The sequence below is a fragment of the Bubalus bubalis genome, chromosome 10 (assembly GCF_019923935.1).
Source record: "Bubalus bubalis isolate 160015118507 breed Murrah chromosome 10, NDDB_SH_1, whole genome shotgun sequence".
NCBI lineage: Eukaryota > Metazoa > Chordata > Mammalia > Artiodactyla > Bovidae > Bubalus > Bubalus bubalis.
In genome coordinates this window covers 64,193,982-64,217,892 of record NC_059166.1, presented here as the reverse complement: position 1 = coordinate 64,217,892, position 23,911 = coordinate 64,193,982, and the positions used below count along the sequence as shown (strand labels likewise).

Sequence of the window (23,911 nt, the reverse complement as noted above, 5' to 3'; positions counted from 1 at the left end):
AAAAAAAGAGGAATAAATAAGCAAGCACTATTAATAAAAAGCTGTAGGAAGCGAAGGGTTGTTTGTGTGGGATGATAGCGAAGAGGCACCTAATCTCATGTGAGGATTGGTTAGGAAGGCTCTAACAGCAAGTGAGAATTGAACTGAAATCTATAGGATGTCATCATTCATAATGAATCAGTATTTTGACTCTTAGGAGTATTTCTTAATATCTGAGAAGGGAAAAAAGTCTGTTAACATTTAATTTAATCAAAATATTTTGTTCACCAATGCTCTAATTTAGGAAACACTCACAAGTGTTCTAAAAGCCCTGTAACTGGTGTGTATCATTTAAACAGTTAACAATTTCTTTTATACTACTTCATATTTTCAAATGGAGCTGAAAATACCATCCAAAGATACAAACACCTGAAAGTTTAAGTATAATCAAACTGTTAGAGTACATAAAAACAAAACAGTTATATGTATGCTAAACTAACTACTTTGTTGTACAAATGGTCTAAGGTGGCCCATATGAAATGATGTCTTAATCGGGTCCTCAGCATGTAACATCATTTCTGAAGTAGGAGAGCTCTTAGTTAAAAGATAGTCTCAAATCATGGACCTTAAGAATAATGCTAAGACTTTAAGAATAATGCTAAGACTATGTATATAGTAGTCAACTCTCCATTAATTGGAGGTAATGTGGAGGGAGTGTGGGAGAAACTGAAGTTAAATTACATTAAATCTTCAATTATCCACACTGTCCTGATGTGTTTACAGATGTGCTCAGGTCCTTCTCTGGTGGCTCAGATGGTGAAGAATCTGTCTGCAATGCAGGAGACCCAGGTTTGATCCCTGGATCAGGAAGATCCCCTGGAGAAGGAAATGGCAACCCACTCCAGTATTCTTGCCTGGAGAATCCCCAAGGACAGAGGAACCTGATGGGCTACAGTCCATGGGATCACAAAGAGTTGGACACGACTGAGCGACTAATTTTTACTTTTCACAGGTCCCCAAACAGACTCAGTTTCTAGAGGAAACTGATGCCTGTAGTTGAAGACATCTCACTTCCTACAGCAGAACAACTTCTAGGGGTAGAAAGACACTTTCTAGTCCTTGAAGGCTGTAGCCACAGTTCAGCTATGTCTTATAAGTAACTATAAAAACAAGCTGGGTTCCAACCAAACATTCACTCTGACAAAAAGACTATTATGTACTACTTTGAAAATCGATTATAAAACATGATCTATGATAGATACTTAGTGACATTATTATTTCCTGACTTTAGAAAACTGTTTTTTTTCCCCTCTAGGAAAGCATAATTAACCAATATATTCTGATTATACTCTACAAGTAAAACATTTGTATTCTACCATTATAGGCTATGAACAGCAGGACATAAGGATGATGACCTAGGGCAAGTTTTTGAATAATCAAAATGCAGATGTTTAGAAAATCAAGAGATTTTAAAATAGTTTCTTATTTTCTAAGGATAGGATCTTATATGCAAGCCCTAGCATAAGCAATATAGTCTATATGTGTGTCGTCCCTACTTTTTGCAAAGATGAACAAAATACCTAATAAAGAATGTAAGACAGCACTATATAAGCTTTTAATTAGTATTAGAAAAATGACTCAAAATACATATTCTTTAGATAGGTTAAAGACTATGAAAAGTAGCATGCTTAAACTTTAATTTTCATATTCTGGAGACTTGAATAGTTAAAACAATTTGATCGACAGGCCAGTGACCACAATTGTGAAAATATTCAGATTGTTGTGTATTATCAGGCTTTCTCTTTGGCTACAAAATTTCAAGTTGTTTGCTTTATATAAATCAGATTTTTACTGATAAAAACTCACCATTCCCAAACTCTTAGGCTCTTATCATCAGATGTGCTTACAAATCTCCTATTCTCATCGACAAAAACAATGGTGTTGACAGCTCCCAAATGCCGATCATATTCCTGCACAATTTCTCCACTTCGAATGTCCCACTGTATATCAAATAAGGGAAAGGGCAAAGACAGAAGTAGAGCAGATTTATGAAAACAAAGGTCATAATCATGATAAATGGAGAAGGAAAAGAAATCTCAATATCTTTTTTTTTTAATTTAATTTAATTTTTTAACTTTACAATATTGTATTGGTTTTGCCATACATCAACATGAATCCACCACAGGTATACACGTGTTCCCCATCCTGAACCCTCCTCCTTTCTCCCTCCCCGTACCATCCCTCTGGGTCATCCCAGTGCACCAGCCCCAAGCTTCCAGTATTGTGCATTGAATCTGGACTGGCGACTCATTTCATATATGATATTATACATGTTTCAATGCCATTCTCTTTTTATACATTTACTGCTTTCTGCTAAGACTAGAGCATCAGCAGACCCTAAAAAGTAGCAAACATTAAACAAGTTAATATTCCTTACCAGTCCCTGATACAATGTAAAGCTCAGGAATCTTAATAAAAATATTGTGAAAAGACTTACTTGCACAATCTTCTTATCAGACATCCCAGCCACAAAGAGATTTTGCTTATCTTCATCAGGATTAAATTTGACACAATAGGGTACTTTTCGGTTTGTAAATCTTGATATACACTGTCCTAAAACCAAAGACCCAAGTTAAAGTAGGTAAAATAAATTTGACCATTTAAAGACAACCTTGGAATTAAGATCTAGAGATCATTTGCTAATAAATTGGAGAAATGGCAGCCTGTTTGTTCTTTACTGCAAACTACATTGTTCGTTTTCATGAATTTTTAATGATTAAAAATAATATTTTAAAAAGTAAATCTGTATCATCAATTGCAGAGCAGACAAAACTCTCCAGGTAATTAAAACATGTAGTAAAGAGTTGAGGACTACTGCCGAAGAGGTTAAGAGTATGGGGTTTAGAGTTAGAAAGACCTTGGTTTAAATCCAATTTGACCATTACTAGCTGTGTAACCCTGGAAAAGTTATCTCTTAAGCCTCAGTTTCCTCATCTATAACAATATTTAAATTCATAGTGAGTGATATTGTTAGGGCTGAACAAGATACTGCATATAAGTGCTTAGTATAATGCTTGGTAAACAGTGTTTAATAACTATTAGCTATTTTCTTTATCCTTAAAACTCAGTAGGATGAAAGATGGTTCTCTGATTATATAAAATCATACTAGCCACAATGTGCTAATGTAATCAGTATGTCTGTGAATATATAAAACCAATCTGCCCATGGAAGTTTAGACCTACATTTTAACTAATTGGGGCAATAAAATTTAATTCTGTTCATCACATATTTATTGTGCTTCTATTATTGTACAATACAGCATGGTAGGTTATGTAGGGGATAACCTAAAGATCAAATAAATAGTCTATGGAAAATTTCAAATTTCCTTATCTATCAATATATTTGCTTTATAAACTGTATTTCATGGAAAGGAAGTTTCATACTGAAAGAGCTACTTTTACAGCTCAGTTTCAACTTTATATACATTTTGTGGTATTAGCTGACGGCCAATGATATGAGAATCAGCAGTTAGAGGAGGTACCATTTTGGCACAGAAGACCACTCACATTGTTCCATTTAAAAGAGCTAATTTCTAAGGTAAATATGTGTTAGTATAAGTGAGCTCTTACCTGTCTCAGTGTCCCAGAGCTTAAGATACCTGTCATAAGCTGCGCTGAGGAACTGTGTTCCTGCAGTATTAAAGCAGATGTCCCTAACAGCTTTACTGTGACCTAAAGGCAGAGACAATAGAAATGGAGGTGAGGTGAAGAGTCTTCATTTAAAACATAAGCATCATAAGACAAACAGCATTAAATAATGTCTTCCAAGCCACGCTGTGAGTCAAAATCACTGGAACTCTACCTCCTGATTTACTGACTCAGAATATGTTATGTGTGGGCTACAGAATGTAGGTGTTTTCCCTCCCTTTGAAAAGCTCCTTAGGTGATTCTGATGCATAACATTTAAATAAGAATCAAGAGAAAAGATCTAACTTTGTTTTAAAAGGTCTCTCATGGCACTCTCTTAATAATGTAATACATAAAGCTGATGGCTGGTCAAGAATCTGAGAAAACGTAACAGTCCAATTATTGCCAATGAAAGAGAAATGACTGGTGACATTTTTAAGGTTCACTCTGAAATTACTAGCCAAGCTGGAAGTGAAAACAAAGTGACCTAAAGCTGATGTTCATGAAAATTGTGGCCTCTGTTCAATAATTGTGTATTTCTGGGATTATATTACTGAATTTCATAGAAATGGATTCAGCATCTCATAGACTAAACGTTTTTAAAAACAAATATTAACTACATTTAGTTTTAAAATGGCATTTGACAATAAATTTATTTCAAGGTGCTTTGCTTAGAAATGAATCTTACTGGACCAATCAACTCTTTTGAAAGTTATAGGGGTAAACAAAATGTGACTAAATGAAAGCAGAAACTTTCCTATTTTTTACTATCCCACTATGACCAAGACAATTGTACAAAATGTGCATGGCACAAATGGTCAACAGGGGCCCTAAATCACCACCACCGCTGCTGACCTCTCGTCATGGCAAGCAGGCATTCTTTCCTATAGCAGGAGTCCTGGTCAGAGCTGTTATCATCTTTCTAAGTAGGAATTTTCAGTTTTCCAGTGAAAAGCAGCAAGAGCAGGGGAGACAGACGAGGACCAAATCCCCTACATCACAGGAGACATTCCTGTATGCTGCCGAGAGCCTTCCCAAAAGTCTTCTGGGCTGCCCTGGCATCTCGGACAGTATTTATTTGTGCAATGAGGCCCTAAAATCGTAACAAGCACTACAGAATGGACTCCCACTTAAATCTAAAAACAGAGCCAATATAATTCAAATACCGTTTCATTTCGGTATAGTTAAATTTGGAAATGTAACCAGTCTTCATGCAAAATCTGACAAAGACAATCTACCAAAAGGCTAGTCTGCCACAAAGCTGTCCTCTTTTTGGTCTACTTTCCTTCAAGGAGTTCTCTCAACCTTTTCTTTTTACCTGTGTTTGCTGCCAATTCCTGGCCTCTCTTGAAAGCTCAACATCTGGCTATCTAATTGCTTACAAGACATTTTCATCTCAATATCTCAAAAGCAGCTCAATTTCCCTGAGTCTGAAACCTTATCATCTTCCTAAGATGAATGGCACCACCATTCATCCAGCCACCTGGGAGTCGCTCTCGATTTCCACCTCACTCTTTTTACACTCACTTCTATGCAGATGATACCACCCTTATGGCAGAAAGTGAAGAGGAACTCAAAAGCCTCTTGATGAAAGTGAAAGAGGAGAGTGAAAATGTTGGCTTAAAATTCAACATTCAGAAAACTAAGATCATGGCATCTGGTCCCATCACTTCATGGCAAATAGATGGGGAAACAGTGGAAACAGTGTCAGACTTTATTTTTGGGGGCTCCAAAATCACTGCAGATGGTGATTGCAGCCATTAAATTAAAAGATGCTTACTTCTTGAAAGGAAAGTTATGACCAACCTAGATAGCATATTCAAAAGCAGAGACATTACTTTGCCAGGCTATGGTTTTTCCAGTAGTCATGTATGGATGTGAGAGTTGGACAGTGAAGAAAGCTGAGCGCCAAAGAATTGATGCTTTGAACTGTGGTGTTGGAGAAGACTCTTTAGAGTCCCATGGACTGCAAGGAGATCCAACCAGTCCATTCTAAAGGAGATCAGTCCTGGGTGTTCTTTGGAAGGAATGATGCTAAAGCTGAAACTCCAGTACTTTGGCCACCTCATGCGAAGAGTTGACTCATTGGAAAAGACTCTGATGCTGGGAGGGATTGGGGGCAGGAGGAAAAGGGGATGACAGAGGATGAGAAGGCTGGATGGCATCACCGACTCAATGGACATGGGTTTGGGTGAACTCCGGGAGTTGGTGATGGACAGGGAGGCCTGGTGTGCTGCGATTCATGGGGTCGCAAAGAGTCGGACACGACTGAGCGACTGAACTGAACTGAACTAGTTACTAAGAGCCACTGCTTTTATTTAACTCTTCATTGTTCCTTTCCTCTTTCTGCTGCTTTAGTTCTGGCTCTCATCATCTGTAATCCAGACTATTGAAATAACTTTGTAAATCATTTTTTTGTCTCCAGGTCTGCCCCACCAAAGTATCCTCTATACTCCCATTGTGATCTTTGTAAACTTCAAATCTGATCATGATGATTTCCTGCAAGAGCTGTTCAGTTGTTGGCTTCCAAAGACCCCCAAGACAGACCCAAGGTCTTTCACACTCTGCCCACCTCCACTGCCTTTCTCCCCGCTCACTATATTCCTCATGCTTACACTGCTGAGGTTCCCTCACTGAGTGGTTCCCTCAATGCAGTTCTCATATCACTTCTGCTTCAGCTTCTGTTGCTCTCTCTTCCTAGTTCTTTGTTTACATGGGAGACTTACCCCTCGTTCAAGACTCACTCAAGTCTGTGAAGGCTTTCCTTCACATCAGTAGCAAAATCAGTAGTAGTAAAATTACTGTTGATGATGTTACTATAGTTTAAAAAGTCTTTCCGAACAGATTTATAGCCAGAGAGAAAAGAAATATTACCAATAAATGTTCGCAGACAGCGCCTGTCTCCATAAACCTCCCATAGCTAGAGGGGAAAAAAAACAACACATAGAAACGTTAAATTTAATACAAGGCTTTGATAAAATGACAACTTTCAACCACTAACAACAGTCATACGCCAGCTATGTGTGTGTGCGTATCTGTGTGTGTACAGGGAACTTAACCAAGGCATTACATATCATTAAACACATTGTTTGGTGCTATTGCCTCAGAAGGTATAGAATCGGCCTGCAATGCAGAACACCTGGATTCGATCCCTGGGTAGGGAAGATCCCCTGAAGAAGGGAACAGCAACCCTTTCCAATAGTCTTGCCTGGAGAATTCCATGGAGAGAGGAGCCTGGCAGGTTATAGTCCATGGGGGCCAGAGTCGAACACGACTGAGTGACAACACTGTCACTTTTTGTTTTTTCACTTTTGGTGCTATTAGTCTGTGTTACACTATCTGGATTACACACATACTCATGCACATGTATGTATAAACACTTCAAACTCTGAAATTAAGAGAACTTAACTTACATGGAACTTATACAGGTGCTTTTCATTTTCTTCTTCTTTTCTCTATTTGACATTTTCTGTGATGAAAAGTTTCTACTTATGTAATATTATAAACTAGCTTTAAAAGAATTAAATGTTATTAAAACTGCCATGTTATAACATTTTGGTATTGAAAAGTTTTTTTTTTTAAAACTCTTCTGAAGTATTAACTATTATAAAAGCTGTTATGAGTGCTTGCTTTGGCAGCACATATACTAAAAGCTGTTATGAAAATGAAGATCTAGACTAAAATGTAACAAGCTCATAGATCTCATTACATCTACAGCGAATTAATACAACAGCTTTGAAACTACCTTTATTCTTGCCTGCCTCAAATCCAGTCCTAGACAGTGCTGCTAGTGATCTGAAACAGAAAGCACTTCCTGGCTACCCAGTGCCTGCAGGGTAAAGCCTCAGTTCCCGCAGCACACCAGGAAAACACGCCTGGACCTGGTTCCCTGTTATGACTGTAGTCACTCTATGCCTCTCAGAACCTGCAGTTTTCAGCACACACAATGCCGACGCATTCTATTTACTCCTCTCAGACATACTCTACTCCCTGTGTCCACCCCCCCCAATCCATCCCTTACTTACACTTCCTGTTGGAGTATGCTTCCTCTCTGAAATCAGAACACCTCCTCTACAAGGATCATTTACAACATAATGAAATGATCACCATAACAGTAGGGACAGTGCCAAAGTAATTTTTTGTCCTCAGTCCCTTGTAAATAATAGGTACCTAATAAATGTACATAAAGTGTACCTAGACATGAACTCAAATGAATTCTACGCTGGTCTAACTAGGCAAATAGAAGGCTTTAATCTCAATTAACATAGTCTGTATAAATTGAAAGTTAAAGAAAATGAGTCTTGCTACTCCAAGCTGTTGGCCTGTTATTTTAAACCACTAAGTCAAGACAAATGCCTAAATTGTTGCTCTCATAAAAAAATGCTCCCTTTATATTAATATATTGTTACTACCCATGAATTATTTACAAAGGATAAAATTTTCATGAATCAACTTTCCAAGACCACTATAGGGTTGATATTTATTGACCAGTATAATGATCTGGACACAGAAGACATATAAAAGATAAAAACCATTCGACCAGATTTAAGTTTTTAAAAGGCTTTTCCCATATCAAATTGACATGTATTGGCAACTGAGTTTTTTTTCTACCTCATACTATTGCTGAACATCAACTAAGGTAGACCTTCCCAAGACTATATAAAGTGGGAGAAGAGGCTGGGAGCAATTCTGCTACTAGCATTTGGAAGAAAAAAAGAGTGAATTATATTATTTACTCTCTAAAAATGGGATTTCTATCACATAGCCTCTCTACCTCTAAGGTACTGAGGAACAAATGAACTCCGTTACATATCCAACACCTCTATAAAAATGCATTATTGGTGATTAAATATTCATGTGCCTAAAGCTAAAGTGAGTGATTATGTTCTAATCAGCTATCTAAGCTTACAAAGAGCCTAGCCAATTGGACTACAAAGCCATATCTGAATCAACATGTTTCATAAACATGCTGCATAAACTGCTGCATTCACAGGGCTTAAGAGAAAATAATTAGCCTCTAATTGCCTAACAAACTCAGATCTATTTATAATTAACCAAATAGATTTAACCAAAGCACTGGCTTTGTAGCACTTCTACTCTATTACTGAAAACTCACCTTAATTTTACAGTCCATGGAACAAGACAGCAACAAATGGCCAGAGAGAGGAAACAATCTGACTGCACTGACGCCCTGTAAAAGGTATTGCAATTATCAATCAGAAGCATTCCAAAGCTCAGCTAAAATTAAACAAAAGGGAAAGACAGTGTATTTTTAAACCACATAATTTACTATTTTTTTTCATTTTAAAATTCATACCCTAGAATAACCTTCAGAAGTATTCTAAGAGCAGCCCTTATTGACACTAAGCTTTTCATGCCTTTTTGAACCTTCATCAGTGGCTCCCTCACCCAGGGGAATTCTGAGTCAATCATGTTGCTCATGCCCTCGCTCCTCTTCCTTCTTTTACTTAGTTCCTTTCTTCTTTGCTAAGAGCTGGAAATTATCAGTTGAAATAGTGAATATGACAAAGAATAGTAACATCAAAGTTTTCAAGTGCCTTGTCTCTGCATTACTTCAAGTATTATCATAGTGTATACAACAGGGAGCATCTAATCTTTGAAGTGTGATAACCCCAAGAGCTAAGGCAAAATTACTGAGACTTTGGTGCTAGTATCAGCCCACTCTCACTGAGTTGGTGCCAAAGAGGAAGCAGATAATGGCAGGAACTTGGAAGTGAAGGCCCGGGCTAACATAAGGGGCTAAGACATCAAATCATGAATGCTTATGTCATGACCAATCAGATGACCCTGAAGACTGAGTACTCACTTGTGACTCACATGTGTTAGTACCTCCAAAGTGACTCCAGTTTATCTTTAATGACTTCCTTGCTCTATCTCCCTTCTCTACATCTTCACTAGAAATACTGAATGTCCCACATCAACAGCTGAAGATTTATGTTGGCTTCACGGTTATATTAATGCATTACAACAAATAAAAACAACTAATTCATTTACCTTTGTGTGTCCAGACCACACATGAATTTGTTTTTTGGGAAGATAACATTTCTCAGGTGGCACAGTTGACCGCAGATTAACACCAACATCCTGAGGTATGTGAAGATAGGACCTGCCTTGATAGTCATACATTTCTTTAACTGAAACAAGAAGGCAAAAGAAAGCAGTGAACAAATAAAAGCTGTAGTTATGAAATCTATATTCTTAAAATAATAAACACTTTGTTCACAAGGATATCATTGCATATTAAAATTTAGGTAATACTATTTTGATGATGTTAAGACCAAGAGACAGCTAAAATTTAACTGCTTGAAATCACGGCTATTATTTCAATCAGAGGTAGTATTTTGGAATCTCTAAATTTCCAGAGACTATCAGACCTTTAAATAAGCTCTTACTTCCTTTATCCAGTTTTAGTAGCGTGTACAAAAGACTCCACTGCAGTATAATTATTGAGAGAAGAAAAGATAACACTTGTGCCTTATGAGTCACTGGCAAAGAATCAGAAGCAAAACAGGATTAAAAGGAAGTTAAAACAAAAGTATATCAACTATCCTTTTCCCTGTTTTCCTCCTTTATGCCCTTCCAGGTTCCTTTTCCAATCTCTTTTCTATTTTCAACTGGATTTACAATGAAGTCACATCTGAGAATTAAATGACATAGTATAATATGTATCAAAGCATTTAGTAGCATGCTCCACAGAATAAGTACTCAATAAATGTTGGCTGTTATTGTTATTATGGCTGTAAGCACACAGTACTAAACAGACTTCTTAGAGATAAAACGAGAGCTTGAGAAACTAAAACTAAATATGACCTCATGAAATATGTATTTGATAAGTGGTATAACATTAGAGTAATCAATACTATCTGAACTGGATTATTCTTTATAGTCTGGTAACCACTACATAATTTCCCCAATATAACTAGTTAGTAATAAACCAGGTAGTCTAGAATATTTATAATTTATTTTGGTGAATATGCATTTCCTTCTGCAAATCAAAATAAGTATGAGCATGTAAATCTCTAATCTACTTACCTGAAAAACAAAGTTTATTCTTTAAAAGTGTTATTTAGTAACATACCTATGATCATACCTGGAGAAAATTTGGCTTGGTTAAAAAGAAAAGGTTAAACTGACTGGGGTACTAATTATATGCCAAAAAGAGTCAACTTTATCTTAGGGAAGCACAGATTGTGAACCATAATCTCCTTTATCTATCTTTAAAAAAAATTCATTAGTACTTCAAAAAAATAATCTGTGGCCATCTCTAATTATAACACAGAGGAGTTTGCTATAATTTCTTTGGGATGCAAATTGTCCAATATAATTCTTAATATAATGATTCCCAGCAGCTGATTAGTAAAGGCAATTAATATATGAACAGAGAACAGAGTAAATATCTGAAAGTTTATCACAAAAAAGAAGAGGCATAAAAAATATATTACCATGTAAGATTGTCTTTTCCTCTCCAGGTTTCTCTTCTTCCTGTTTGCCTTTCTTCTGCCTCTTTGCTGTAATTTCATCCAATTCTTTTTGTTCTTCCTAAGGAAATTAAGGAGTGAATTTTTAAAATGGATGTTCCAGAACCCCATCCCATGATCATAAATGCTTTACAAGGAGGTGCACTTTTTTGGTGAAGCAATAGCTGCAAGTATGTCTCCCAGGATAACAATCTCAACTCTTAGGCAGATTACAAAATGGCATTAAACACACAGTGTTTTTGAACTTTTAAACACATTTAATACAAAACCTCTCCTTCTAGAACAGCTAGGAGTAATTTAATGTATTACGATAATTATGTAAGTGAAAAAAATGAGGTAATTAGAAAACCTAGTATATACCAGAAATACAGTGAATTTGAGTAAACAATGTTCTTCATAAACAGCTTTTAATAGTCATAAGGATATAAACAATGACTACAGATTTGTGACACAACTTTTACGGGAAGAGCAGTAAAAGGAAGTGGATGGTGGTGGATAGTCACTAAGTCATGTCCAACTCTTGTGATCCCATGAACTGTAGCCCACCAGGCTCCTCTGTCCATGGGGTTTCCCAGGCAAGAATATTGGAGTGGGTTGCTATTTCCTTCTCTAGGGCATCTCCTTGACCCAGGGATCAAACCTGGGTCTCTTGCATTGCAGGCAGATATATATATATATTTTTTTTACCAGATTCTGCCATGAGGGAAGCCCAAAAGGAAGATAAAGTGAGTGAAATAGCTCAGTTGTGTCTGACTCTTTGCGACCCCATAGACTGAAGCCTAACCAGGTTCCTCCGTCCATGGGATTTTCCAGGTAAGAATACTGGAGTGGGTTGCCATTTCCTTCTCCAGGAGATCTTTCCGACCCAGGGATTGAACCCAGGTCTCCTGCATTGTAGGCAGATGCTTTACCATCTGAGCCACCAGGAAGATCCAAAAGGAAGATAGGGTAGTAATAAATCCTTATAGTAACTAAGAAGTCAAAATAAATAAAGAACAGCATATGTGTATTACTGAGATAATTGGATATGAGAGAGATAGAAAGCAAGCATCCTGAGGACAGGATTTTCTCTTAATCTTGTTCATTGCTGTATCCCTAAGACCTAGAATAGGGACTGGCTCATAGAGACAGTAGGATTAGGAGGTGGAGAGGGCAAGGTAGGGTTTTATAGTTTTACTTTATACATTTCATAATATTATGAAGAACATATATATAGATATACTACTGGAAAAAGCAAGAGAGTTCCAGAAGAACATCTATTTCTGCTTTATTGACTATGCCAAAGCCTTTGACTGTGTGGATCACAATAAACTGTGGAAAATTCTGAAAGAGATGGGAATACCAGATCACCTGATCTGCCTCTTGAGAAATCTGTATGTAGGTCAGGAAGCAACAGTTAGAACTGGACATGGAACAACAGACTGGTTCCAAATAGGAAAAGGAGTACGTCAAGGCTGTATATTGTCACCCTGTTTATTTAACTTATATTCAGAGTACATCATGAGAAATGTTGGACTGGAAGAAACACAAGCTGGAATCAAGATTGCTGGGAGAAATATCAATAACCTCAGATATGCAGATGACACCACCCTTATGGCAGAAAGTGAAGAGGAACTCAAAAGCCTCTTGATGAAAGTGAAAGTGGAGAGTGAAAAAGTTGGCTTAAAGCTCAACATTCAGAAAACAAAGATCATGGCATCCGGTCCCATCTCTTCATGGGAAATAGATGGGGAAACAGTGGAAACAGTGTCAGACTTTATTTTTCTGGGCTCCAAAATCACTGCAGATGGTGACTGCAGCCATGAAATTAAAAGACGCTTACTCCTTGGAAGGAAAGTTATGACCAACCTAGATAGCATATTCAAAAGCAGAGACGTTACTTTGCCAACAAAGGTCCATCTAGTCAAGACTATGGTTTTTCCAGTGGTCATGTATGGATGTGAGAGTTGGACTGTGAAGAAGGCTGAGCGCTGAAGAATTGATGCTTTTGAACTGTGGTGTTGGAGAAGACTCTTGAGAGTCCCTTGGACTGCAAGGAGATCCAACCAGTCCATTCTGAAGGAGATCAGCCTTGGGATTTCTTTGGAAGGAATGATGCTAAAGCTGAAACTCCAGTACTTTGGCCACCTCATGCAAACAGCTGACTCATTGGAAAAGACTCTGATACTGGGAGGGATTGGGGGCAAGAGGAGAAGGGGATGACAGAGGATGAGATGGCTGGATGGCATCACTGACTCGATGGACGTGAGTCTGAGTGAACTCTGGGAGTTGGTGATGGACAGGGAGGCCTGGCGTGCTGCGATTCATGGGGTCCCAAAGAGTCGGACATGACTGAGCGACTGATCTGATCTGATACTACTTTGTTAAAATTTGAAAAAAATTAAATAAAACCCATCATCAATTCTAAAATCATAGAAAGGCTGATTTTGTAATTACTATCTGAACATGGGTATCAGAAAAGCAACCTCCATGGCACCTTAATAGTATTATCAAGGTGATTTTTATTACCAATTCTTCAATACTGTATTTTAGCTAAAAATTATGGAAGAAAATAAATCAGAAAAATATAAACAAAAATTATTCCAAAGAAAAACAAAGGAATCTTATAGTATTTTCTCAGTTAACTAAGGCAGAGAAATTCTGATGAGTCATTTAGTTCTCTAAGGAAACCTCATTTATTAACACAGATATCCTTCATTGAGACATAGCATACAGTTGAACCGGCAGTGAAAAATGTCAAAGCTTACTTCTGAAGGTTTGGCTACATCTTTTTCGTCCACATATTTTGCCCAAGGTCCCAAGAAACCATCAATATTAGATGCATCATTTTCTTTAAATTTTTTCCTCTTTTCTATTTTCTTCTGACCAGTTTCAAACACAGTTAAACCTACATTAAAAAAAAATTCACAAATATGGGTATTTTCTAAAGATATACACACACACATATATATTTTCATAGATTTATTTAAAACACAAAATAAAAACTATATGAATCCAGACATATGGACTCATGCTATATATAGGGAGACTCAATCTTCTGGGCAAAGCAGATTTCTACTGCTGCAACTGCAGTATTTTACAAATTCTAATATATGTGAAAAAAAGACTCAATTATGTAATCCTGCCATGGTACACAATCTTTTTAATTAATCACAGACCTTTATCAGTAGATTTTACCACTTTCTGAAACAAACAGCAATTTAATAATGTTAAGTAATGAAAAATTTACCTCTGAAAGCAAGAATAAACAAATTTCTCATTTAAAGCCAAATTAGATAAAATTTCATTAATAAGTGTTCCTTGCTTCACTTGCTTCGCTATATTATAATGCAACAATACAAAGAAGGTTTCACAAGAATCTATATTTCTTCCAAGTGAACTCAATCTAAACTGGACCTCTAATATCATAAATCTTAACAGGAAGAAAGAGGATGTTTCTAGTTGGGATTCTCATTTGATCAATAGAAAGTGGCATGCTGTGTGTAGTCATTAAATTGGAAAAAGAAAGGTTTACCAGAGCCATAGTCAAAATTTCACTGTTAACTGAGAATTTAGCTACATAAAGATGTAATTTGTAGAGGTCTAACAAAGAGAAAAACTTACCTATATTAATTCAAATCAGTTTCCTTTAGGCTGTGTTATAACAAAAGGTTGTTAAAATCCTATTTTTACAACAATCTAGCTCATAAACCAAAGGCAGCTTGATCATATAGGCTATAGAGTTACTAAGTGCCCTCATACAAATAGCATATTCTTTTTCTATCCAACATTTTATGTATAAGATTCCAAGGGGCTGATGAGCTTTGTGGCAAGTTAACATTTAGAGTATGATGCTTTTTCTTATAGTAAGTACAAAATGAACACAGGCACAAACATATGTTTTAAAACACATATTCAAACTCAGCTTCAAAGCAACCCTTAAAGGCAATTTCCACAGATATGCACAATGATATTTTTTTCTGCTCTGTTAAAATGGAGCTTTACATTAGTGTTGAGAAATAAATTGCTAAAATTAGTTATACATTCATTTTCATTTCTTAAATGATTTCTACAATGTTGGCACTGTGCCAAGAACTCACCCTCCCTGCCATAGGTATGACTATCTTCCCTACAAGGCTGCACACCTAGTAAGGAGCAAAAGCAAGCTCTACACTAACTATATAAATACATTGCTGTAAACTATATCACTCTACTGTCTCAAGTTTAAAAAAATCAGGAGTTAAATTAAATACTAGTTCTTTCCCTACTTTCCAAAGTCAACTTACAAACAATAAGTATAGTTATGTATATTTGATATTAAATATTTCAAATAAGTTACCTTGATTTTTTTCAGCTTCTTCTACAGAACCAATATACTTAGTAGACACTTGATGATTATCTAATGAAGGGTCCAATGCATAACCTGAAAGGTAAAAAGTACAAATTACTGACTCCATTTTTTTTCCATTTACAATTCATTTTAATTCTATGCACATTTACTCATTTTACATTTTCCTTCCCAAGATGTTGAAAACAGCTTCTTTTGTTTGTCTTCTTGTGACTTTATTTCTTCCTTATTTTCTGAAAGTGTCACAGCTTCTTTTATCATCAAGATGTACATAACAATAATTCTATCAAAAGCAAGCCAAATTTTCAATTGTAAAGTTGCCTGTGAGAGGCAGCTCAAGATAATTTTAAAGGCCTTCATTGTGTTGGATCTCTCTGAGCTTATCTCCAAAAGAGTTATCACTTTATCACATTCAACTGTCCACTCATACTCTGAGGACCAATTCTTCGTGTGCCATGTTTCTATTCAGAATCATTAACCTGAAGGAACAGGCTAGGAAGCCAAGAGGAAAAGGAAGAATAGGACAAAAGAATTCACACAAACCACTGAGAGACTAAGAACTCAGATAAACACCAAAAATGGGAGCTAAAAACAAAACAGTAGCATAAGTGAGTGGGACGATACAATAAATGAGACTATCTTCCCAGATAAGGAGTAAAGGTGGCTGTGATAAACTAGATAAAATAATACACTTAGATTACAACACTGCTACAACCGTTTAAAAATGGGAAGAAACGTAGGATTAATGTTTGTTCTATATCACAGCAGAGTTACAGAGTGATAAGTATGAGACTTAGGTAATGCTGAATTCCTGTGCCATCTCCTTCATGTCTCATGTAACACTAGTACAAGGTCTCAGGAAGGTTTGCTCCCTGGTACTAAGCACATTGGAGAAGGTAACAGAAAGGTCTGTAGCCTTACATTCCATATATAAGAGTGAGAAGAAACAAGTAGATAGGATCTGGAGCTAGACAAGAATTTTTCATGAAAAAATGATAAAACTTTTAAATTAACACAAAGTTATACTTGCTTATTACCTGGAGGGGAAAAAAAAAAGACTGCTAAACCTGAGGTTGGTTAACTTGTTTACTAATTTAAGGTCAAGTAAATGGTTCTCAGTTCTAAGATTTTCTTAAAACCATACATTTCTTAGTTTGCAAGGGGCTACTCCTTTTATTCCAGGCTGCCTAACATAGTATATCCCACATTCACTTTTTATGTCTTTAACTCACTAAATAGTTCATTCTGTGTCCTAGCCCACTCTCTCTTGATGGAAGAGGCAAAAAAAAAAAAAAAAAAAAAAAAAATCAGCTATTTTTTTCCCCTAAATAAGCTATTTCTGAATCTAGTCCTAAAGCCAACTGAATAGCTCTAAATGCTTACTCTTGTTATAGGGTAGCTTAAGAAAAGTAGGTATCTGTATGAACTTTGTAGGTATCTGCACTGCCTTTTACTTGTTTAAAGATTTAAACTATCTAAGCTATTGCTTAAGGCCCTTCTTTCTAAAGTCTAAAAAAAATATGCAAAATCTTTATGTTTGTTTTATTATAGGCTAGGATATAATAAATTCATGATGCAACAGGGTTGATTTTTATGTACTGCACATATATTTTAGGTTTACATGGAATCTCTTATATGTAAGCAATGGGTACAATGCATTTATTTTGTTGGACTGGAAGTGTCATTGAACTCTTTTTGGAGATTTTAGAGGTATAGAGTCTTTCGCTATGAATTTTGTCACCTGGCTTGGTGAAATATAATTTAATATATGACAATCTTTTTTACAACCAGTTTCCAATATATTGTGGATAAACAACTAAGACTATTTGTACTAAACCTCTAAACTAATTCAGTGAATCAGTTTACATCACTCTTTAAAAACTAGAAAAAAAAAGAAACCCTTTCCAATATTAGAATAATTACGTAAATTGAGATAAAACCAATCAGAGGGTATTACATAGCTCTTAAAAATAATAAGCTTTGAGATTATAAAGTAACACTGAAAAATGCTTATGACAGAATATTGATTTAAAAAAGCAAGCTGCAAAATTTTCAGTTTAGAAGGATTATAGCTCTATAATACAAATATGTATAATAAAAAAGACTTGGAGGAATAAATTTCACTAAAAGTAGGCATATCAGTATGGTAGGGTTATAGGTAACCTTTTTTCCCTCTTTCCTAAATGTTTAAAATTTATGTCATTTTTTAGCGAAAACAACTATTATTAAAAAGCATCACTGCATACATATTTCACATGATACTGCTTTCTTAACTTTTGCGGGGCCCTCCCTTAAGATAATGGAAGTTAATGGCAGATAGGACAGAAAAAGATTACAACTACAACAGGCATAAAAACATTCTCAGTTACTTTGCTTAATCACTCTACCAAAAAGTTCTTCAAAGCAGAAGGTGATCAATGTATCTCTCAACCTACAGATGTAGATTATAGGAAGAGAAAGAAAACGCACCACCAAATATGAACAAATCTGATATAAGTGACCAGACTTCTGTTCTGTGGAACCAACAACAAGGACAATATTATAAAGACCATCTTCTTTCAGAGGGGATTCCCAGCTTTGTATACACGTTAACTTGTAGCCATTCCATTTCTTGATATCCCTCAGTAATCAACAGAAAACTTTTCAGAGAGAAGATTTGAGAAAGAGAGTAAAGTCAACCAGTACATAAAAAAATTAAAATATAACTCTTAAGACTCTCTCTCTCTTTAGTCGCTAAGTCCTGTCCAACTCTTGCGACCCTATGGACTGCAGCCTGCCAGGCTCCTCTGTCCATGGGATTCTCCAGGCAAGAATACTTTTCAGTCTATCCTGTTATTAACCAATTTCAATAACAATCTGCATATAACAGTTATTCAGTAAGAAGTGCTATCAAAAAGTAGAACAGAAAACATTCTGTTTTTAAGACTGCAGAATATTTCTAGTATTCAGAAATCAGAGCAGATTTAGAATGACAGCTAAAAATATTAGTGCACCTTCCCATCTGTATATTTACAGATATGTATAAGAAAACACATTACCCTTTTAAGGCAACCAGATTAATAAATTTAAAAAGCCAGAAGATAAAATTGGTTATTACACACACATACATCATTTCTAATAAGGTTTAACTTGAACTCTCTTATTACCTTACCATAAGTGGCAAAAGTTCTTCTTTGCTGTTCAAACATAAAATCATTGATGTGGGCTGGTTCAGCATATCCAGAAAGCATATTTCTAGGGGCAGCCATTTGCTGGGTTCTGAAGGGATTTTCTGGTCCAAACTGCAATGTTATGAGGAAAAAAACAATAAAAAAATTCTCAATAGAATGAGTAGAATTATTGCACAGTGTATTTTCAACTCTAAATTATCAGGTGCCGATTAACCTATTTGTAGACTTGCTCCCCTCACATGATTCAGGACAACCAGTCAGTGGCTTGTTAGCACTGTCTGTCAGCCACTAGCACAGGAGAGCAAGCAGCTCACTCTATATGCAGCTATTTAAGTTTAAATTAATTAAAATATTCAGTTCTACAGTCATTCTAGCCATATTCAAGAGCCCAACAGCCACATACAATTATTGATTACTACATTTTCACCACTGCAGGAAGTTCTATTTGATAGTGTTGCTCCAGATAATTGAAACTCACTATAGTTTTGTCTAAACCATGATTTGGGCATTTTTGGAGTGGCGATATAATTAAAAAAACACATGTTTCTCTGCTACTTGATTATGAGTTTCTCAAAGGTGCAGACTTAGAACCCTCATACTTTCATACTGTCTGGCATATAGAAAGTACTAATGAAGGAAAGATTAATCAGAGCCTGACTGGGGGAAGAAGACAGGAAATAGACAATAAAAGTAAACTGCTTGAAAAAGTCCTAGGAAAAGCCATTACAAATGTAAACACAACTTTTCCACTCTGAAAAGTCACACTATGAATGTCTGAAAGTTATACAAAATAGTGCCATTATTACCTATTTGTTTACAACGTTTTGAGTTCCAGAATGGCTTTCCAAATGTTATTTAACTTGATGTATACACAAATTCCTGAGAAGGCAATGGCACCCCACTCCAGTACTTTTGCCTGGAAAATCCCATGGATGGAGGAGCCTGGTGGGCTGCAGTCCATGGGTCGCTAAGAGTCGGACACGACTGAGCGACTTCACTTTCACTTCTCACTTTCATGCACTGGAGAAGGAAATGGCAACCCACTCTAGTGTTCTTGCCTGGAGAATCCCAGGGACGGGGGAGCCTGGTGGGCTACTGTCTATGGGGTTGCACAGAGTCGGACATGACTGAAGCGACTCAGCAGCAGCAGCAGCATACACAAATTCTGGAAAGTTAGAGGTATTCTCTTTCTCATGTTAGAAATGAAAAAAAAGTCAAGATGACATATCTTACCTGCCCAGAGTCAATAATTTGCTTAATGCTATTAAAAAAGGTATTAGGAAAATTCAGTTCTTTTCAGTTTTAAAATAAAGAATAAAATGAACTTCCCAATTTGGAAACCATAGAACTATACAGGTCAACTGTTATGATGTTAGAACTGTCATGATGTTAGAAAGATTCTGATGTTAGAACATCTTAGGTCACTACCATGAGAAACCACCTTTTCCATTATATACTTCCAGAGCCATAAATATAAACTACTGACCTTTTCTTAACCAGAATGCTGTGTTCTCTATATATCAACATTATACTATGCACAAAAGTCTGAATTTAAAAGTCAGATTTGCCATATAATTTTTTCTGCTTTAGAAGAAAATAAATTACTATAATATTCCTTTCTATTGACAGCTTCCATTTCTAGGTTTAAAATGATTCAATCTTAAGATATCTAATTTATAGATAAAGATTTTATTACTATTTATTCTAATTAAAATGTAGGACAGGTCAAGACTTCATAGCCCATATTACTTCTTCCTGTGCTGATAGGTGGAAATGCAGGGGAAAAAAAATTAAGATTGCTGAATGCTGGAAGTTACAGTTAACTTCATTTAGTTATTAAATTTATTACAAAAATAAGAACATTCATTAAAGATAATGAAACAACTTAAGTTTTCCAGATGATCTAATTGCTATAGCCAGTTAACATCTACAAAGCAGCATGTGATATTTCTGGGGATAAAAAAATTCTAAAACAATAAAAATCTCCATTGCCCATATCATTATTCCTATCATGTATAATTAATTACCAATCATTACGCTTATAACTTCTGATTTGAAAAAGGAAAGTACATTTCCATAGTCTAATTTTATTAAGATTTTACAAAAAGAGAATAATTCTTCTACAGGTCATACATGTCAAACTGTCCATCTTTTACAAAAAAATTCTCAGTGTTATGAACTATGATTTCCATAAGAATATAGATCCATATATTCCAGTAAAGTATATCTTGTGGTACTATTCTTTTTTTTTTAATCAAACCATTTTATTGAGGGGCTTCAAGGGAGGGTTGAAAAGCTGAAAGGACAATTAGATCTGATGTCCTACTCCTGGCTGGGATATGCCCAGCTTCATAGCCACTGAAAGCTGTGGTGCTATTCTTAACACAGTCTGAAAATTTAAATGTGCTTGGACTTAACTTATATGCAGAGTACATCATGAGAAACGCTGGGCTGGAAGAAGCACAAGCTGGAATCAAGATTGTTGGGAGAAATATCAATAACCTCAGATATGCAGATGACACCACCCTTATGGCAGAAAATGAAGAGGAACTCAAAAGCCTCTTGATAAAAGTGAAAGAGGACAGTGAAAAAGTTGGCTTAAAGCTCAACATTCAGAAAATTAAGATCATGGCATCTGATCCCATCACTTCATGGGAAATAGATGGGGAAACAGTGGAAACAGTGTCAGACTTTATTTTTTGGGGCTCCAAAATCACTGCAGATGGTGATTGCAGCCATGAAATTAAAAGATGCTTACTCCTTGGAAGGAAAGTTATGACCAACCTAGATAGCATATTAAAAAGCAGAGACATTACTTTGCCAACAAAGGTCCGTCTAGTCAAGGCTATGGTTTTTCCAGTAGTCATGCATGGATGTGAGAGTTGGACTATGAAGAAGGCTGAGCGCCGAAGAATTGATGCTTTTGAACTGTGGTGTTGGAGAAAACTCTCGAGAGTCCCTTGGACTGCAAGGAGATCCAACCAGCCCATTCTAAAGGAGATCAGTCCTGGGTGTTCACTGGAAGGACTGATGCTAAAGCTGAAACTCCAATACTTTGGCCACCTCATGCGAAGAGTTGACTCATTGGAAAAGACCCTGATGCTGGGAGGGATTGCAGGCAGGAGGAGAAGGGGACAACAGAAGATGAGATGGTTGGATGGCATCACGGACTCAATGGACACGAGTTTGGGTAAACTCCGGAAGTTGGTGATATACAGGGAAGCCTGGTGTGCTGCGATTCATGGGGTTGCAAACAGTTGGACACGATTGAGCGACTGAACTAAACTGAACTGAACTGAAGCTGTGACAACAACAACGACAAAATCTTCCACTGATACAGGCAGCTGCCTGGGGTAGGATTCATCAACTTCTAGCTCTCTCCTTAACTTGCTGGTTACTGGCAGCCATCAGAGCTGACCTCAAAGATATTGAATGTCAACAGAGGAAGCCAGAGAATGTTATTCAGCAGGGCTCAGCTCTGACCAATTATTCTCCCAGATGTTCCTGTTCTGTGTGAATATGCAACTCTTAATTATAGGTTAGCCATTAAAAAATAAAACAATGCCCATTTAAAAATATACAAAGCTGATTTCTAAATGCTTCTTTTCAATTTTTGGTAGCTAACCAAGTTTAAGTGTAAATATATATTCAAATGATTTTTAAAAATAGATATTCAAGTTAATTAGGTATGAGTATTCAATAGTTTTTAGCTCAGATAATACTGAAGTACACTGTTCAGTTCAGTTGCTCAGTTGTGTCCGACTCTCTGCGACCCCATGGACTATATAGCACACCTGGCTTCCCGGTCCTTCATTATCTCCCAGAGTTTGCTCAAACTCATGTCCATTGAATCAGTGATGCCATCCAACCATCTCATCCTGTTGCTCCCTTCTCCTCCTGGCCTCAATCTTTCCCAGCCCAGTACAGAAGTACACTGTAGTCAACTACAATTGTAAATCTCCCATATAAAATATACGTATTTAAGTATTAATTCAGCCATTGTACCAAAAAAGAAAATGTTTCTGAGGTAAGCAAGCTTTCATTTGAGTGAAGCAGTGCTTTATTTATAAACTAAGGAGAAAAGCATTTTTAATTTAAGGCATTAGCTGATAAATCTAAGAGACCATGTATTATAAGGCAATGGTTCTCACGTTTTTAGCAGGCAGAGTACTTGAGGGTTGATGCCTTAGTAGTATGGGGCTTCCCAGGTGGTGCTAGAGGTAAAGAACCCACGTGCCAATGCAGGAGACTAAGAGACATGGATTCGATCCCTGGGTCGGGAAGATGCCCTGGGGGAGGGCATGGCAACCCACTCCAGTATTCTTGCCTGGAGAATCTCACGGACAGAGAAGCCTGGAGGGTTATGGCTCACAGGCTCACAAAGAGTTGGACATGACTAAAGTGACTTAACATGCATGCCTTAGTAGTATATTATACCACCACAGGAATTAAGAAATCTCATTAAGTAAAAATTGACTATATGAAATAAAACTGTAAGTTCACAGATAGGAAAAAAACCCCTAAGTTATTGAACAAGTAATTATTCTTAGATTGTTGCTAAGTTTTTCATGAATATTTATTGCAGTAATCAATGTATAAAACATTTATAAACAATTTTAAGGTGAGAAGAGTATATTATTATTTTCTACAATTTTGGAAAAGATCACCACAATTCAATTTTATTGGCAGAATACCTCAATCTTGTAAGACATAAGCACAGTTTAAATATTACAATAGCATATTTTATTAGTGATTCTGTGACCTTGAACCTCAGTTTCCTCATCTGTAAAATAAAAGTTCTCATCTATCTGACTTCTGAAGCCCATTCTAACATCAGCCCTTCTGGTCAGATCTTAAACAGTAACTGGCATTTCCCCCCTCTAAACTTTTATATTTCTTCTATTCTTAAAAGTAGTGTTATTTTAAGGAGTCCGAAATTCTCTCTGAGGCTTATGGGCTTCTAGAGAAGCTAACAAATATACTTTTCTCTAAGTGGATCCAAAATAAAATAGCAATTCGTTAATTTATAATAGTCAAAACTGCAAACTACACTGTGGCTTCTAAATGGTCTCATAGTTATGGAGTGATTGTTAAGAATGATCAAATCCCCAAATATGGCACCTGCAGGCAGTATAATCTCAGTTAAATTCCTCACTCTAAAATAGGGATACAAGTACTTCATAGGGTCGTAGAAGGGCTAAAGGAGATAAGGCATACAAATCCTTCAGGGTGGTACCTGCCATAGAGTT

At 36.4% G+C, this 23,911-nt stretch overlaps 2 protein-coding genes across 2 annotated transcripts in view; one reads left to right on the top strand and one right to left on the bottom strand.

Annotated features, from left to right (window-relative positions):
• The window catches only part of WASF1 (WASP family member 1), a 130,089-nt gene that overhangs the window by 18,302 nt on the left and 87,876 nt on the right, over positions 1–23,911 (top strand). The gene's annotated exons all lie outside the window — the stretch shown is intronic.
• The window catches only part of CDC40 (cell division cycle 40), a 47,971-nt gene that overhangs the window by 9,172 nt on the left and 14,888 nt on the right, over positions 1–23,911 (bottom strand). Inside the window, exons 3-12 of the mRNA XM_006071831.3 lie at positions 18,644–18,773; positions 15,484–15,567; positions 13,913–14,052; positions 11,130–11,226; positions 9,682–9,821; positions 8,783–8,857; positions 6,541–6,586; positions 3,610–3,711; positions 2,477–2,592; positions 1,846–1,979 (exon numbers count right to left, since the gene is read on the bottom strand). Of these exons, the coding sequence (XP_006071893.2) occupies positions 1,846–1,979; positions 2,477–2,592; positions 3,610–3,711; positions 6,541–6,586; positions 8,783–8,857; positions 9,682–9,821; positions 11,130–11,226; positions 13,913–14,052; positions 15,484–15,567; positions 18,644–18,773 (1,064 nt within the window). The remainder of the gene's footprint in view (positions 1–1,845; positions 1,980–2,476; positions 2,593–3,609; positions 3,712–6,540; positions 6,587–8,782; positions 8,858–9,681; positions 9,822–11,129; positions 11,227–13,912; positions 14,053–15,483; positions 15,568–18,643; positions 18,774–23,911) is intronic.